The sequence below is a fragment of the Toxorhynchites rutilus genome, chromosome 3 (genome assembly GCF_029784135.1).
Source record: "Toxorhynchites rutilus septentrionalis strain SRP chromosome 3, ASM2978413v1, whole genome shotgun sequence".
NCBI lineage: Eukaryota > Metazoa > Arthropoda > Insecta > Diptera > Culicidae > Toxorhynchites > Toxorhynchites rutilus.
In genome coordinates this window covers 196,087,481-196,105,513 of record NC_073746.1, presented here as the reverse complement: position 1 = coordinate 196,105,513, position 18,033 = coordinate 196,087,481, and the positions used below count along the sequence as shown (strand labels likewise).

Below are 18,033 nucleotides of genomic sequence, written 5' to 3'. Positions count from 1 at the left end.
CTCGGACATGATGTGTATGATTACACTGTTCACAGCGTTCCAGATGCCCTCGTCGCGACACATTTTCTCCACTATGTTCCCGGCATGAAGGGCAGGCAGCCCCTCGCGTCTTGCGATGAACCTGGGACACACAAATTCCACGTGTTCTGGTGTTTCCTCCACATCTTCACACTCCGGACAGAGTGGCGACGTTGCGTGCCCGAACCGGTGTTGGCAGGCAAGTATCCAGTTTCCTCAAGATCTCCGTACCGTGATACTTCTCCTAGTTGCAGCAGTCAATGTCCACAACAACCCGAACTTACCCCTACGTACCGAACACTGGGATGCAGCCAGATACTGGGACGCAATTCTGCCACAAGCACCATGGGAGCTCCTAATCCGCCCATCACAGTCGAGTCCTTTCAACCAGTAACCAGCAGTCGTCCCGGTCCTGTGTATGGGATCGGAGAAGGGGTCTTCCACCGTGCCTCTCCAGGCAAGTACCATCGTATTAGCAACTATTCACTCCCTGAAATATCCCATAATCCCAGTTACGACACGCTGCCACCGGAGAATAATCACGACCGCGCAGTAAGACTTCACGTCATCGAAGGGCATCAGCAACGCAACGTCCCCCGACATGTAACACGTGACTCTAACCGGCTACTGATTTACTATCAGAACGTTCGGGGGCTGCGCACCAAAATCGACGACTTCTTCGCAGCTGTATCAGAATCATATTATGACATTATCATTCTTACGGAGACCTGGCTAGACGACCGTATTTTCTCTCCGCAACTGTTTGGAAACACGTTCACCGTTTATCGTAACGATCGTAATTCACGTAACAGCTCCAAATCACGCGGCGGTGGTGTTTTGATAGCCGTCTCATCCATGTTAGGCGGTTTCATTGATCCTACTCCAGTGTGTGATACTCTCGAACAGCTTTGGGTCAAAATCCGGATAGAAGGTTTGGTCGTTAGTATCGGTGTTATTTATTTACCACCCGATAAGAGAGGTGATCTCAGATGTATTGAGAAGCATATTGATTCCATCGGAGCCATCATTTCTCAGCTTGAAGCACAGGATGTTGCATTTGCGTTCGGCGACTACAATCAGTCTGGTTTAGTGTGGAATATCCCGTCGAATGCTCCACCTTCTGTTGACTGCTCACGATCACGTTTTTCGACTGCTTCCTCGGCCTTACTCGATGGATTCTGTTTCCATGGTCTAACGCAGATCAATCCAGTGCCGAACAGGAATGGCCGCTTGCTCGATCTAGTGCTGGCGAATGATGCTGCTTTATCGAGGTGCTCGATCACCGAGGCTGCCGATCCAGTTACTCCGCTCGACACCGATCATCCAGCACTAGAAGTTGACGTCAATCTACCGACGCCAACTGGATTTGAAGATGTACCAGATCTGACTTCCTTCAATTTCCAGAAAGCTGATTTCGCAGCATTACATCAAGCTATAGCTCAAGTCGACTGGGAATTTCTGGAGACCATCGAGGATGTGGATGCTGCCGTTGCCAGATTTTCTGATGTCATGACCCGTATCATCGTTGATTGCGTTCCTGTGCGGAGGACTGCACGGAGACCAATCTGGGGCAATAGACGACTGGGAGAACTCAAAAGATTGCGATCCTCTGCTCTCCGGCGTTTCTGTAGGTTGCGCTGTCCGTTTGCTAAGCAAGAGCTGAACCGAACGAGCAACGAATACCGTTTGTACAATCGCTTCCTGTATAAACAGTATACGAGGCGTATGCAGAAAAATCTCCGTAGAAACCCGAAACTTTTCTGGTCCTTTGTCAACTCCAAGAGAATGGAAAAAGGCTTGCCCGTGAACATGTTTCTGGTGAACCACTCGGTTAACACTGCACTCGAGAAATGCAATCTTTTCGCTACTCACTTCAAGCGAGCATTCAATTACCGTTCGTCCTCCGAAATGCAAGTTGCTGCCGCCGTTAGAGACACTCAAACCAACGTATTGAATCTTGACATCTTCCGAGTCACCAGCGATGTTGTGGAGGCTGCGATCCGCAAATTGAAGTATTCTTTGACTCCCGGTCCGGACGGTATCCCTTCTTGTGTACTCAAAAAATGTGCGCCAAGTCTTGCCTACCCTTTATCGGTTCTATTCGACACCTCTCTACAGCAGAGTATGTTTCCTTCGCTATGGAAGCAGTCAGTGATGTTTCCAGTACACAAGAAAGGAGACAAACGTAACATAGAAAACTACCGAGGAATCACATCACTTTGCGCCTGTTCAAAAGTCTTCGAAATCATTGTCAATGATGCTGTGTTTTCCTGTTGCAAGAACTATCTGTCAATGGATCAGCACGGTTTTTTCCCAAAAAGGTCTGTCGCAACCAATTTGGTCGACTTTGTTTCCATTTGTCTGCGCAATATGGAGCAAGGTACACAGGTGGACGCAGTGTATACGGACCTCAAGGCTGCTTTCGATCGCGTCGATCACAAAATCCTTCTAGCAAGGCTGAACAAACTCGGGATTTCATCAAGACTAACGACATGGTTGAACTCGTATCTGAAAGATAGACAGATGTGTGTCAAAATCGGACCTGCACAATCTGCGACATTCTCTAATCCTTCGGGAGTGCCTCAAGGAAGCAACCTAGGTCCATTGTTGTTCTCACTATACATCAACGAAGTATCCTTGATACTTCCAACTGGGTGCCGCTTATTCTATGCTGATGATGTGAAAATTTATATGGCAATCAGGAACGCACTAGATTGCCATAGGCTTCAGGATCTGGTTAACCGCTTTGAAGAATGGTGCTTGAGGAATATGATGTCGCTCAGTATCTCGAAATGCAGCACTATTTCGTTTCACCGGAAGCTCAAGCCAATAGTGTTTAACTACTCCATTTCTGGTTAAGTTCTGTCGCGAGTGAGCCACATCCGTGACCTTGGAGTGACCCTTGATAATGCGCTCAGTTTCCGACTGCACTTCAACGAAATTATTGCTAAAGCCAACCGGCAGTTGGGATTCGTTCATAAAATTACAAGTGAATTTCGTGATCACACTGTCTTCGATCTCTATACTGCTCGCTAGTTCGATCTACACTGGAGTTTAGTGCAGTTGTCTGGTGCCCGTTTCAAACTAACTGGATTTGTAGGATTGAGTCTATTCAGCGGAAATTTGTGCGACATGCTCTCCGGAATCTTCCGTGGCGGGATCCACTAAACTTGCCACCGTACGAGGCTCGTTGCCAACTCTTGGGACTGGAGACGCTGGAAAGGAGACGTTTCAACGCTCAGGCTATGTTTGTCGCCAAACTTTTGACCGGAGAAATCGACTGCCCTGCACTGTTGGAGCAAATTAATATGTATGCGCCTGAACGTATTCTTCGTACCAGAAACTTTTTGTATCTTGAGGGACGCAGTGTGAACTATGCGTTGCACAATCCTGTTCGTTTTATGTCAGTCCGTTTCAATGATGTGTTCGACTTATTTGACTTTAATATCTCTTCGGACACCTTTTACAGACGACTCACTCGTAGATGAAATCTTTGTATTGTTTTATTTTGTTGGACCATTGTATTTTGATTTAGTAGTGTCGTTTAGTTTTAAGAAAATCATTAAGACCAAGTGTGAGTCAGATGGTTTAAAGAAAAGAAATAAAGAAATAAAGAAATAAATATTGCCTGAAGCAGCCATGTCCAGACAGGAACTGTGTCAGATGAAAATTCACCTCCCCGTGCTTTCTGTTCAGCCAGGTCGATAGTACCGGTATGAGCCCATACGTCCACCTGCCTTTCTCCGCCGTGTCCCATTCCTGCTGCCACTTCAAGAGTGATTCTACTCTCGCCTTTTTCCCGATACCCCTGATTTCCTTTCGTCTGTAGCACTCTCTGTCTTCCGCCAGAGTGATGCCAATAGGGATCATGCCGGCGATAACGCAGACTGCCTCCAACGAGATCGTCCTATACGCGCTCGCAACTCGCAACGCTTAGAAGTTATCACGTGTTCCCCGACTGTGATTTCCGCTCGCTGCACGGCTTTGCAGTTACTCACCAACAATACTTCCGTTTTATTATGAGCAATCTGCAGTTTCGCTGCTTGTATCCAGTTCCCTACTGAGACGATGGACTCGGTTGCAAGCATCTTCACCTCTTCGAGTGTCTCGCCTGCCACTGTGAGAGCGATATCATCCGCGAAGCCCACGATCTCCACGCTTTTGGGAAGCTTCAGATTCAGTACTCCGTTATACATTACGTTCCAGAGCGTTGGCCAACTTTTATTTTGGTCGTTTCTACCATCTTATTGGCTGCGACTGTTGAGAGCCGTATCGACGCCGTCTGCGTGCCACCATACGCCTTCCTCATACGGATCGTCGTTGGTGTATTGTCCAGCTTACACTGTTCTATTAACTCGCGCCTTAACTCCTCGTCTGTCTGTAGTATTGTAGCATAGTATGCATATATTTATATGATTAATGTTGACGGTTCAGATGTCTGTATAGAACCGTATCCGTATCACACATATACACTCATAATGCTTGACGGTTGACGTGTCTGTAACAACTAGAGGAAATGAACATAAAACGAATAAAGGCAGAAGTGTTTTAGCGAGCAACCTGTAAGAACGTATTTTGTTATTTCAGCGACTCTCGACACTACAATTGGCGACGAGGAACAAAATGGCGCATTCATTGGGTAGGTATTCAAAAAAAAAACAGGAAGTGGGTTATATCTATGGTATAACCGCAAGGGTGACGTAGGACTATCGTTGATTTAGAGATCATTCGTTTGAAGTTGAATCTAAATCCATCCTGAATGAATGAATAAATATATATTTGGGTGACTTCAAAAACGAGAGTGTTACGTTGGAGACTCAAGGTTTTATGCATCCAATATTGGATACAAAAAACCTTGTTCTGAAGAATAATCTTCAGAAGCTTTCCTGCTAACTGCACTTGATTGACAAATCACAAAACCAAATGTATGTGGTCGCAGTATTATATGGATAGAAAACATTAAAATAAACTCGCTTGAATGTAATTTTCAATTCCAAGGGGAACTGGCAGATTATTTTTCAGTAACGATCATTTCTTTCCAGGTTTCCTCTCGATAACCAGCAAACGAAAAGAGTTGCGCGCGTGTATGTGTGTGTGTGTGGCGGCTGCTTCTATGTCTTCCCGAGGAACCGTATTTCGATGCTGATACTCTCTTGGTCACGAGAGTATCAGCATCGGCTTTTCTGCGCTCCCTCACAGTTAAAACAAACTGATTGCATTTCAGGTCAGGTCAGGCCAGGTAATGAATCCCTCGATCCCTCGCCGTTCAGCTCGTTCAGTAACGATGTTGTCTTGTCGATGTCCTCAGGCGTCGTGCACAAATTACGTAACGCTAAAAATCCGAATTCTGAACCACCTCTCCCCCCCCCCTTTCGTAACGCAATTTCCTATCTCTAATAAACAGAAAGTAACGCAACATCTACCCCCTCCCCCCTTATCGCGTTACGTAATTTGTGCACGACGCCTCACGAAAAATGAATCGGTTTCACCACCAGAATATCATTTCAGTATGCTTTTCGTGCGTGATTGAATCGAGAGAAGGTGTGGTTTACGATGGCAATTTGGAAGGCAAACTAGAGGAGAATGAACTCTCTGAGTATGAAAATTTCGGCGACTGAGCAATAATCGATTGAAAATTATATAATTTTGGCGATACGAAACATTTTCCGTTTTTCATGTTATGCATCCAATATTGGATACGAAAATATCCTACTGATGAGAAAGAATAATCTTCAGAAGCTTTCCAGCTAATTACACTTGATTGAAAAATTACGAAATCAAATGTATTTGGTCGCTGTGTTCGTCATATAATTAGTAAACATTATAATAAACTCTTTCGCATGGATGTATTCTTCAATTCCCAGGGAACTGGCAGATTATTTTTCAGCAACGATTAGATCTTTCCGGAATTTTCTCGATGCTGTATGGCATCCAAACGAAAATTCTAGTTTCAGTTTGGCCTGCAAAAAACGTTTCTAAACTCTAATCCATCAAATTTGGAGCCCTGAAAAGGACCGTTGATTATATGCTAAGCTAATATAGCACCCTCTCCTTGGATTCGATGGGCCAGCTGAATGTCCTTGGGCATGATGTGACGCGTTTTGCGTGGATAGTACACAAATTTGTATCTTCGAATAAGCCTCCTGCAGCGTCATAACCGCGGACCTTTGGAAGCGCAAGTCGGTTTTGAAGTCCTGAGCAATTCCACGATCCAAAAGCTGCAAAGGTAGCTTGCGGATCAGCAATTCGGTCGACTTCCGATAGCGATGAATTTCACGCAAAGTTCCTGGTCGATAGCGATGTGGCTTCTTCACGCTTCCTGCGGCTGATGCGCTTATCCGAGCTGCTTTCGTGTGCCTTACCACTGAAAGACTAACTAGCTATCTGCTTGGTCCCAAACAAACGAGTCGTCACGGTGCGAGAGTAGAGTAAGAAATGAACGAAAGCAAAGGAAGCGTCATTTTATAAACCATAAAAGTATAGAATCTAAACCCCTCCCTTATTATATTCGTTGCTTACCCTGAGAGAGAAACGAATAACATCGAAGTAAGTATACAGTAATGTATTTGAATCCGGACACTTTGCGTTACATTTAATACCATACCGCAGCCACAACATTTTCTGCATGTTGAATTAATGCGATTGATTAGTAACTATCAAGAAACTATCAGTAACTTTATTAGCAACTGTTAATCGCATAAATTCAACATGAAAAAAATGTTATGGCTGTGGTATGATATTGAATGTGTCCGGATTCAAAAGCATTACTGTAAAAAAGAGTTAACTCGACTGAAATTTTTTCGGTTCGGCCTGCAAAAACGAAATTAAGAGCCCCCGCCGACTGCAGACTGACTTGTCGACCGATAGTTCGGTCGGCTTCTTAATCAGTACGGAGAAAAAAAGTCTGTAGTGTACAGCATAATGCATAGACGTAAGTATGAGCTTCCCCATCTCACATTCCAATAAGATTAATGGGTTTCCAAGTGGGCGCGCTACATACGGATACGAATGATTTCAATAACTTGTTTTCGAAACTATCATTAAGCTATTGAAACAATTTTTCGACTCAATAAATAGCAATCATATAACTCTTGGACATTTTATCTTTTGTATGAAATGATTATCATACTGTTCCGTTGATCCGAAGCAGAATGAATCACGCTTAAAGAAGGAATGGATTTTTTCTTGGAATTTAGTCAGCAGAATTAATGCCCTTTCCCAACAATTAAAACCGACAAACGGTAAACAGTTTCATCAAAGTGATTTCTTCGATATGGGGATATATTCACTACATCATGTCATATATTTCATATTTTTCATTATGAAATCCATATCCATGGCACCTATCGGTATCGAATTATCATCGACACCACGATTTTCGCTAAATGCTCCTTTCAGTTCGGCCTGTAAAAAACTTTTCTGAACTCTAATCCATGAAATTTGGAGCCCTGAAAAGGGCCGTTGATTATATGCTAAGCTAATATAGCACGCTCTCCTCGGATACGATGGGCCAGCTGGATGTCCTTGGGCATGATGTATTGGTATCTTCGAATAAGCCTCCTGCAGCGTCATAACCGCGGAACTTTGGAAGCGCAAGTCGGTTTTGAAGTCCTGAGCAATTCCACGAACCAAATGCTGCAAAGGTAGCTTGCGGATCAGCAATTCGGTCGACTTCTGATAGCGACGAATTTCATGCGAAGTTCCCGGTCGATAGCGATGTGGCTTCTTCACGCTTCCTGCGGCTGATGCGCTTATCCGAGCTGCTTTCGTGGTGCCTTACCACCGAAAGACTAACGAGCTGTCTGCTTAGTCCCGATGAAACGAGTCCTCACGGTGCGAGAGTAGAGTAAGGAATGAACGAAAGCAAGGGAAGTGTCATTTTATAAAACATAAAAGAATCGAATGTAAACCCCAGCCTCTTTATTGTATAAGCTTACTGTATACTCACGAATATAATAAGGGTGGGATTTAGATTCTATACTTGGATTCTATATTATGGTTTATAAAATGACGCTTCCTTTGCTTTCGTTCATTTCTTATTCTACTCTCGTACCGTGAGGACTCGAGCTCGTTAGTCTTTCGCAGACAGCTCGTTAGTCATTCGGTGGTAAGGCACACGAAGTCAGCTCGGATAAGCGCACCAGTAGCAGGATAGGTGGAGAAGCCACATCGCTATCGACCGGGAACTTTGCGTGAAATTCATCGCTATCGGAAGTCGACCGAATTGCTGATCCGAAAGCTACCTTTGCAGCATTTGGTTCGTGGAATTGCTCAGGACTTCAAAACCGACTTGCGCTTCCAAAGTTCCGCGGCTATGACGCTGCAGGAGGCTTGTTCGAAGATACCAATTTGTGTGCTGTCCATGCAAAACGCGTCACATCATGCCCAAGGACATCCAGCTGGCCCATCGTATCCGAGGAGAGCGTGCTATTAGCTTAGCATATAATCAACGGCCCTTTTCAGGGCTCCAAATTTGATGGATTAGAGTACAGAAAAGTTTTTTACAGGCCGAACTGAAAGGAGCATTTAGCGAAAATCGTGGTTCCGATAATAATTCGTTACCGATAATCTCTTTCTGGCAAAACGATGTGGTATGAATCACATTATTTGAATGATAGAATGAAGAAGTTTTCTGCCAATTTCCTTCAACCTCCAAACGTATCTTTCTCCCGTTTGTCGTTTTCGCGTTCGCTAATCCTTTCTCACAACACCCATTTCTAGTTTGAGAAATTGTTGAGTAAACATTGTTTGCCAGTGCGCGTAGAGTGGGAATTCCTAAAGATTCATTGCACCTCTAATAAATTGCCGAAAGACGTGGTCTTACGTTGATCGCACTTGATTGAAAAAATCCAAAACGAAATGTATTTGGTCTCAGCATTATATGAGTAGAAAGCAAATAATCGCTCGAAAATGACTTGATTTTCGCGATGTGAAACATTTTCGGTTTTTCATGTTATGCATCCAATATTGGATACGAAAATTTCCACTGATGGGGAAAAAAATATTCAGAAGCTTTCCTGTTAATTGCGATTGATTGAAAAATAACAAAACCAAATGTATTTGGTCACAGTGTTATATGGATAGAAAACATTAAAATAAACTATTTCGCATGAATGTATTTTTCAATTCCCAGGGGAACTGGCAGATTGCTTATATACCGATTTTTGATTTCAATAGCCTGTTTTGAAAGCAATTTTAAGACTATTGAAACAAGTTTTTGGATGAAAAAGTAACAAGTATATGACGCGTAGACATTTTATCTTTCAAATGAAGTGTTTATCATACCATTTCGTTCAGTTGTTTAAGAGCTATTAACGCTCAAAATCTCGGTCTCCGGCGTAACGCTTTCGTTCTCGAAACTTTGGTTTTACACCCCGGTATAGAAATGAAAGACGTAGTCCTACGTCAAAAAAAAGACTTTGAGGAAAATTGATTGTGAACTGTGGAACTGTGAAGATTATGTCGAAATGGATCAGTCGCTTAAATGCGGAAAAGAAATCTGACTCCATTCTGCTCAAGAGCAGGAAATGTTTTGAAATGGGTCAGTCGCTCAAATGCGGAAAGAAAAATGTCTGACTCCATTCTGCTGATCAGCAGGCAGGAAATGTTGTGCAAATAGAACAGTCGCTTGAATGCGGAGTATGAAAAGTCTGGTTCTGTTCTGTGAAAATCAGGGTAAAAGTTGTAATTCGATACGGACAAATCACTTAAATGCGGAAAATTTGTAGTTTTGCTCGAAGCTATTGACTGGAAAAAAAAACATTAGTCGATGGACAAGAAAAATAACGGTCGAGTGTTATAGTATGAGTGAGCGAAGAATGAGGCATCGACAAAAGAGGAAGCATATACTAATCTGTTTGTGTGATGCAGAAAACCGATTTGTATCACTAGTTTTGCTACTTTATGAAATCGGACCTTACTCACACTCGCTCAGAGAAATGACAGCAGAACCATAATGTTTGTTTATGTATTATTTGCAGATACGATTCGATCCCTCGGTATGCATTTGCAACCATTCGATTACGCATCCCATACGGATGACGTTGGCATTGAGTGGCGTAAGTGGCTGAAATCGTTCGAGACGATGGTGCGAGCGAGCCGGATCGACGACGAAGAGTGGATGAAGGATTTGCTGTTACATTTTGCAGGCCCAAACGTTCAGCAGTTGTTCGATACGCTACCAGAATTACCGGATAGTGGAATGCGTGGCCCACTAATGAATGTGGATACTTATACACCGAACATGTCATGCTACGAAGAAGCTGTAACAAGATTGAATGCGTTTTTCCTTCCCAAAGAAAATACTACCTATGAGCGACACCTGTTGCGTCAAATGAAGCAGAGAGTTGACGAGAGTATCGATTCTTTTACAGTTCGATTACGCGTTCAAGCCGAACGATGTGGTTTCGGAGATAAAGTGGAGGAAAACGTCAAAGATCAGATAATCGAAAGTTGCCAGTCAGCAGTATTGCGCAGAGATTTACTCAAACGAGGTGATGCTGATCTGCAAGAAATTTTGAGAGTGGCTAAGATCTTTGAAACAGTGGCGGTACAAGAAAAATCTTTTGCTAAAGAAGCATTGAAGCCCCTTGTCAGCGAGGTGAACAAAATTGATGTTAAACCCTCGTATGATAGAATAAATCGATTCATTGATTCGACGCGTGTGGAATACCATCGTTGTGGATATTCTGGCCACATGGCTAGAGATGAAAAGTGTCCGGCGAGAGGCAAATCATGCAATAAATGTGGAGGACGTGACCACTTCGCAAAAAAGTGTCGTAAACGTAAGCAACCGATAGCACCCACTGTCAATCGAGATGTTGTACCAAAATCGGCTGACAATGGAAGTGATGGAATCAGAAATCAGGAATCAAATTCAATCAATCAAATCGTTGACAAAGAGACGGAATATATATTCAACATGACGACATCTGAAAACGACGGTGAAGTGCAATGCGAAATAGGAGGCGTCGCCGTTTCAGCGATAATTGATTCAGGCTCTAAATATAACCTACTGAGTGAATCAGTTTGGGAACAAAAGAAATCCAAAAAGTTAAATGTTAGCAACCAATCGCGGGAAGTATCCAAGACCTTCAGAGTTTATGGTGGACAGGAATTGTCAGTTCTCGGTGTATTTACTGCTATCATAAACTTGAATGGTCGGAACGAATCGGCTATTTTTTATGTCGTAAGAGGATGCGGGAAAATTTTAATTGGTCGAGATACCGCGACGGCCATGGGTATTCTGAAGATAGATATTGCGGTAAATGGAATTGGTACGGAGGACAAAGCAGGACCTTTGGGAACCATCAAAGACATAGTTATCGACATTCCTATTAAGCCAGACATACCAGTTATTCAGCCATATCGACGCATCCCAGTTGCATTAGAAAAGCTGGTTGACAAGAAACTGGATGAGCTGCTGCGTCAAGGTGTCATCGAAAAAGTGAATGAACCTTCTAAATGGGTGTCTCCAATGGTCGTTGTGCCCAAAGGTGCTAATGATGTGCGCATATGTGTTGATATGCGGCGGGTAAACGAAGCAGTTGAGAGAGAGAATCATCCATTGCCAACAATTGAGGATTTTCTTCCAGATCTCGCCAAGGCGAAAATATTCTCAAGGCTTGATGTTGAGAACGCATTTCACCAGGTGGGCTAATAATGATTACCCGATTCCAAATTGACAGTGCTGTTAATTGAACGAATTGCTGGATATGGATATATGTTCGTGACAACACGAAGGAGCGCCAACTATCTGTGGATGGAGGAACTACAACAACGAAAACCCCTCGTTCGTCAGACATGCGTTTGTTATTATTATGCGTTTGTCTCGCGTTTGGTTGACGTTTAATCATTTCCGCATATCGAATGAATGACGTCACGACGGGTATAAAAGGAGGACGTCGTGCTTAGCTCTTTCTCTTTCCTGTTCAACGACGCCTGCCGTCAACTCTTTTTTTACTCAACGACGCCTGCTGTCAACCTCTTTCCGGCCGAAGACACCTCGTGAACAAGTTAACCTCAGTGGGAAAAATAATTTGTGCAACTGATATCGAAGTTATATTGAATTGTTAAGTGTTAAGTTAGACTAAATAAAACGAATTTAAATTAGTGCGAATAATAACCTGAAATAATTAGAACATTGGACCTGAAAGAAAAGTGAAAAATAGTGGGAAGACTTACCTGCTATAATCTGCTACCCCCTGCAAGGGATTTTTCGAAACGTTTCGCTCGAACGGACAACGGCCCGTCCGCTGCTTTGATGATCTACCGACATCAGGTCCTTCGAACCGGATAAGCGTCGAAACTCCGCTCATCTGGTACCCACGTGCTACAATCTACGATCCGCCATTGTTCGATCCATTTGGAACGTTCTAGAACATCCACGAGCTCGCTGCGGGTAGCGTCCATTGTTCCTGTTATTGAATTATTCATACAAGGCACATTTTTGCCTTTCACAAGGTAATTGCATTTCCAATAACGTTAATTTTTCCCGTGAGAGCCCTGCGGTCTTGCGTTTTGCAGATCAGCTCCATACTCTGCCATCATGTCCGCCGAACGCCGCATCAAAGGACTCAAATCGCGCTACAAGAGCTTGAAGTCATCACTCATCCAGATCAAAATCTTTGTCGACGAGTATCAGGAGGATAGGGACTACCTCGAAGTTCCGGTTCGTCTTGAACACCTTCAGAAGCTGTGGACCGACCTGGACAGCGTCCAAAGCGATCTAGAAATGCAGGACGATGATGCTCTGGATGAACTCTTGAAGGAGCGGATGGCGTTCGAGTCGCTTTTCTACAAAGCAAAGGGGTTTCTTTTGGCCATGAACAAGCAGCCTACTACGTCGATCGCGTCTCTGGCTAGTCATTCTCGCCACCTTCCTGCACAGTCGTCGCACATCCGCCTGCCAGACGTCAGACTGCCTACGTTTAGTGGAAATATTGACACGTGGCTCAATTTCCACGACCTTTTTGTGTCACTGGTTCATTCCTCGGCCGATCTCTCGAGCATACAAAAGTTCTACTACCTGCGCTCTTCACTCGCTGGCGATGCACTGAAACTCGTTCAGACCGTTCCGATCAGCGCCGAGAACTACCCTATTGCATGGGAACTTCTGATAAATCACTATCAGAACACTGCCCGACTCAAGCGCACCTACGTAGATGCTTTATTCGACTTCCCTTCGTTGAAGCGGGAATCTGCGACGGAATTGCACTCGATGGTCGAGAAATTTGAATCGAACGTGAAAATCCTGAAACAGCTCGGTGAACGCACGGAGTATTGGGATATAATCCTGATCCGCATGCTTAGCATTCGACTAGACCCGACCACGAGGAGAGACTGGGAGGAGCATTCGTCTGCGCTGGACAACGTGTCGTTCCAGGAACTGACCACCTTCATCAAGAGGCGAGTGATAGTATTACAAACTATCAATATGAAGGCTCCAGAAATTCCACCCCCTGCTACGTCAAAAAGGCCTACTCAACGGCCAGTAGTCAGTAACAACGCTTCTCAGCAGTCAACCAACAGCGGTCGAAACTGCGCCGTCTGCCTCGATCATCATCCGGTCTACCTTTGCCCTGCCTTTTCGAAGCTGGATCTGGAGGGAAAGGAGAAACACGTTCGTCGCCTGCAGCTTTGCAGGAACTGCCTTCGAAAGGGTCATCCGGTGCGGGACTGTCCATCTTCCAGCTCTTGTCGAAGATGCAGAGGACGTCATCACACTCAACTCTGCTCGGGGGAAAACGTAGTCGCTGTGCACTCCAGGGCTACAGAATCCGAACACGCGAGATCGGTCCCCACTCCAGCGGCTGAACATCAAACACCAAAATCTTGTATCAGCGCATCTCTCAACTATACGCCTAACTGCGCTCCATCTGAGAGTCGTCACAAGAACGTCCTACTCGCTACTGCTATTGTAACCTTGGTCGATGCCAACGGGGCAGCTCATCTCGCTCGGGCTCTTCTGGATTCTGGGAGCGAATGCTGTTTCGTAACGGAGTCGTTCTCGCAGTCGATCAAGGCACCACGTCAAAAGATCTCGCTGCCAATCTCGGGGATTGGGCAGTCATCAACCTACGCGCGCTACAAAATCGTGTCCACCATACGTTCCAGAACGAGTGAATACTCCGCCACCGTGGAATTAGTGGTACTTCCGAAGGTCACAATCGATCTCCCATCGTCATCCATAGATCCCTCTGCATGGAAGATCCCTCCTGGAATTCAGTTGGCCGATCCGACTTTCTACCGCTCTCATCCGATCGACTTGATTCTGGGCGCGGAAATCTTTTTTGACCTCTTCACGGTGGATGGTCGAATCCAACTCGGAGACTCGTCGCCATTCCTCGTCAACTCCGTACTTGGTTGGGTGTTGTCCGGGAAAATCTCGAACGGAACCCCAACCACTCCGATCGTTTCCAACGTAGCCAACGTCACAACGGTCACTGAACTACAGCATCAGATGGAGCGATTTTGGACCATCGAGGAAGGCAACCCCTCATCGTGCTATTCGGTGGAAGAAACAGCATGCGAGAACCACTTTCGCCAAACTGTAGCTCGCAACCTGGACGACAGGTACATCGTTCGCCTACCACTACAAAGCAACGTACTCGAGCAGCTTGGTGATAATCGTTCCAACGCTATTCGTCGGTTTCGGATGCTCGAGAGTCGTCTGAATCTCCAACACGATATCGCTGATCAATACACTGACTTCATGAACGAGTACCAGTCACTTGGACACATGCGACGCGTCACGGACTACCAGACACCGCCTGAAAACTGCTATCATCTCCCGCACCACGCAGTCATTCGGGAAGAGAGTACGACCACGAAACTTCGGGTCGTATTTGACGCATCGGCTAAGACTTCCAACGGCCCATCTCTGAATGACGCCCTCCTGGTCGGTCCGATCGTGCAGGAGGACCTCCGAAGCATCATCATGCGCTCGAGGCGAAACAAGGTAATGCTAATTGCTGACATTAAGCAAATGTTCCGCCAGATCCTGGTGGACCCACGAGACACGCCGTTACAGCGCATCGTCTGGCGTTCTACACCGGACGCACCTCTAGACACCTTCGAACTACAAACGGTTACCTACGGCACCGCGAGCGCTCCCTTTCTAGCGACGAGAGTTCTTCAGCAGCTTGCAGACGACGAACAAAACAACTTTCCCAAGGCAGCAGAGGTTCTACGAAAGGACTTTTATGTCGACGACCTGTTCTCGGGAGCCAACAGCGTAGAGGAAACCATCGAACTCCGAGAACAACTTGAAGCGCTCCTGTCGAGAGGCGGATTCCAACTCCGCAAGTGGGCCTCCAACGAACAATCTGTTTTGTAAGGAGTAGCTGAAGACAACCTTGCCCTGAAGCCCACCGTAGAACTCGACGACGGCCAATGCATCAAAACGTTAGGATTGCACTGGGAACCAGCCAACGATTTTCTACTGTACCGTATTCAGATTCTCACCGATTCCACTCCACTCACTAAACGCATCGCTCTGTCGCAAATCGCTCGTTTGTTTGACCCACTCGGCCTGGTGGGTCCAGTGGTAACATTTGCCAAGGTCTTTATGCAGACACTGTGGACGCTTCTGACCGACGAAGGCAAATCGTGGGGCTGGGACGACCAACTGCCGTCGATGTTCGTCTCACGCTGGGGATTGTACCTCTCCGAACTTCCTCGCTTGAATGAGCTTCGAATCGAACGCTACATTTTATGCTCGAACCCAACGCTCACTCAACTCCACTTTTTCTCCGATGCAAGCAAACAAGCGTACGGCGCTTGCTGTTACGTCAGGTCTATTGACTCTACAGGCGCGATCAAAGTGGCGCTACTAACCTCTAAATCAAAAGTAGCTCCACTCAAGCAACAATCTATACCTCGACTAGAGCTCTGCGGAGCTCTTCTCTCCGCCCAACTGTACCAAAAGGTGACGTCATCCCTCCAACTACCCGCCGAAGCTTACTTTTGGGTGGACTCAACAACCGTGCTTTGCTGGCTCCAAAGTACATCGTCAACGTGGACCACCTTCGTTGCGAATCGTGAGTCCAAAATCCAACTATCAACCGAACACTGCAACTGGAACCACGTAACCGGACTGGACAATCCTGCTGACTGTCTCTCTCGCGGCTGTTCTGCAGAGAGTCTACTCGAAAACGACATCTGGTGGAATGGGCCACGATGGCTGCGACTCGATGAAGCAGCTTGGCCTGCTCGACGCACAAACAACGTCTCCAACTCGGAAGAGATACAGGAAGTAATAAAAACCACAGCAGTCGCTTCGCGTGTGGTCACCGAACCTAGCTTCATAGATGAAATCGTGGAAAAATTCTCCAGCTACACACGCTTGGTACGAGTTGTGGCCTACTGTCATCGTTTTCTGCTGAATCGCGTTCACAACTACAAGCTGACAATCAACACCAACAACCAAACTTCGGAAATTAATCCCCTCAGTAGGGACGAAATACGAAACGCGGAAGCTGCTTTGATCAGACTCGTTCAGCAGCAAGAGTTTCCCGACGAGTGGAAAAGGCTTCAGCAGTCACAACCCGTTAGACCTAAGTCTCGTCTTCGGTGGTTCGCTCCATTCATGTCTCCGGAACGGCTAATCAGGATTGGTGGGCGTCTCGCTCACGCCTCACAGCCTTACGACAGTAAGCATCAGATTTTGCTACCTGGCTCGCATCCTCTCTCGGCTCTTCTGGTTCGCAGTTTACACTTGAAACAACTGCACGCTGCTCCACAACTTCTGCTTACAATTTTACGCCTGCGGTACTGGATCACAGGGGCCAGAAGTCTAGCAAAAGTAGTCGTCCACCAGTGTATCATCTGCTTCAAAGCCCGCCCGAAGCTTGTGGAACAATTCATGGGCGAACTACCAGCCGCACGAGTAACCGCCAACCGACCTTTCTCCACTACGGGAGTGGACTACTGGGGTCCAATAACGCTTCAACCACCCTACCGTCGAGCAGCCCCAAACAAAGCGTACATCGCTGTATTTGTGTGCTTTTCCACACGCGCTGTGCACATAGAGCTCGTCACCGACCTCAGCACAGCAAAATTTATTCAGGCTCTACGTCGCTTCGTTTCTCGTCGAGGTCTGTGCGCGGAGATTTACAGCGACAACGGCCGTAACTTCCTCGGAGCGGACAACGAAATACAACGACTTGTGCGAAACCAGCAACATCGTCAAGCAGTCGCCCAAGAGTGTGCCAGCAACGGAATTGTTTGGCATTTCAATCCGCCTAAAGCATCGCATTTCGGTGGCCTGTGGGAGGCCGCTATTCGATCCGCACAAAAACACTTCACTCGCGCTCTGGGAACTCATCGCTTGGCTTTTGACGAGATGCTCACGCTACTCGCGCAAATTGAATGCTGCCTTAACTCTCGTCCCATCGTTCCCATCAGCGACGATCCGTCCGACATGGAACCGCTAACACCGGGCCACTTCCTTGTTGGGTCCGCTCTAAAGGCCGTGCCAGATTCGGATGTGTCTGAAATTCCTCTAAACCGCTTGACGCAGTGGCAGCAAACCCAGAAACTACTGCAGAACATCTGGAAAAGGTGGCACTCCGAATATTTGTCGACACTTCAAGCGAGAACAAAGTGGTGCCGTCCTCCAGTCACAATCAGCAAGGGTCAGCTCGTTCTTCTAAAGGATGAAAATTGTCCTCCGATGGTATGGCCAACAGCAAGAATCATCGAAGTACATCCTGGCGCCGACAACATCATCCGTGTGGTCACCGTTCAGACGCCGGAAGGTCGCTACATTCGTCCTGTGTCGAAGATTTGTTTGCTGCCAATTTCACCCACACAAGAGGAAACACCACCGAATAACAACAACACCGAATACTAAAAACAACAACATCCGCTTTACTGAAGAAATCCACGTCACGATTCCAGCAGATTCACTCATAATAAAATAAATACAACGCCCTGATTAATGAGGGACAAGTTACTGGTCATCGTCGTCGCTCGGAATCAAAACAACATCGCCTGACGTCTATCGAGTGACAG

At 45.9% G+C, this 18,033-nt stretch overlaps 3 protein-coding genes across 3 annotated transcripts; all 3 read left to right on the top strand.

The window, feature by feature from the left end:
- Positions 1 to 10,018: 10,018 nt before the first annotated feature.
- On the top strand, positions 10,019 to 11,677 carry LOC129773802 (uncharacterized). Its single transcript, XM_055777453.1, has one exon. It carries the CDS (start codon positions 10,019 to 10,021, stop codon positions 11,675 to 11,677), a length of 1,659 nt encoding a protein of 552 aa, XP_055633428.1.
- An 888-nt stretch (positions 11,678 to 12,565) lies between these two features.
- LOC129773801 (uncharacterized) lies at positions 12,566 to 15,355 on the top strand. The gene has a single exon (XM_055777452.1). It carries the CDS (start codon positions 12,566 to 12,568, stop codon positions 15,353 to 15,355), a length of 2,790 nt encoding a protein of 929 aa, XP_055633427.1.
- A 231-nt stretch (positions 15,356 to 15,586) lies between these two features.
- LOC129773800 (uncharacterized) lies at positions 15,587 to 17,872 on the top strand. The gene has a single exon (XM_055777451.1). The coding sequence runs from the start codon at positions 15,587 to 15,589 to the stop codon at positions 17,870 to 17,872; it is 2,286 nt and encodes a 761-aa protein (XP_055633426.1).
- The last annotated feature ends 161 nt before the right edge of the window (positions 17,873 to 18,033 follow it).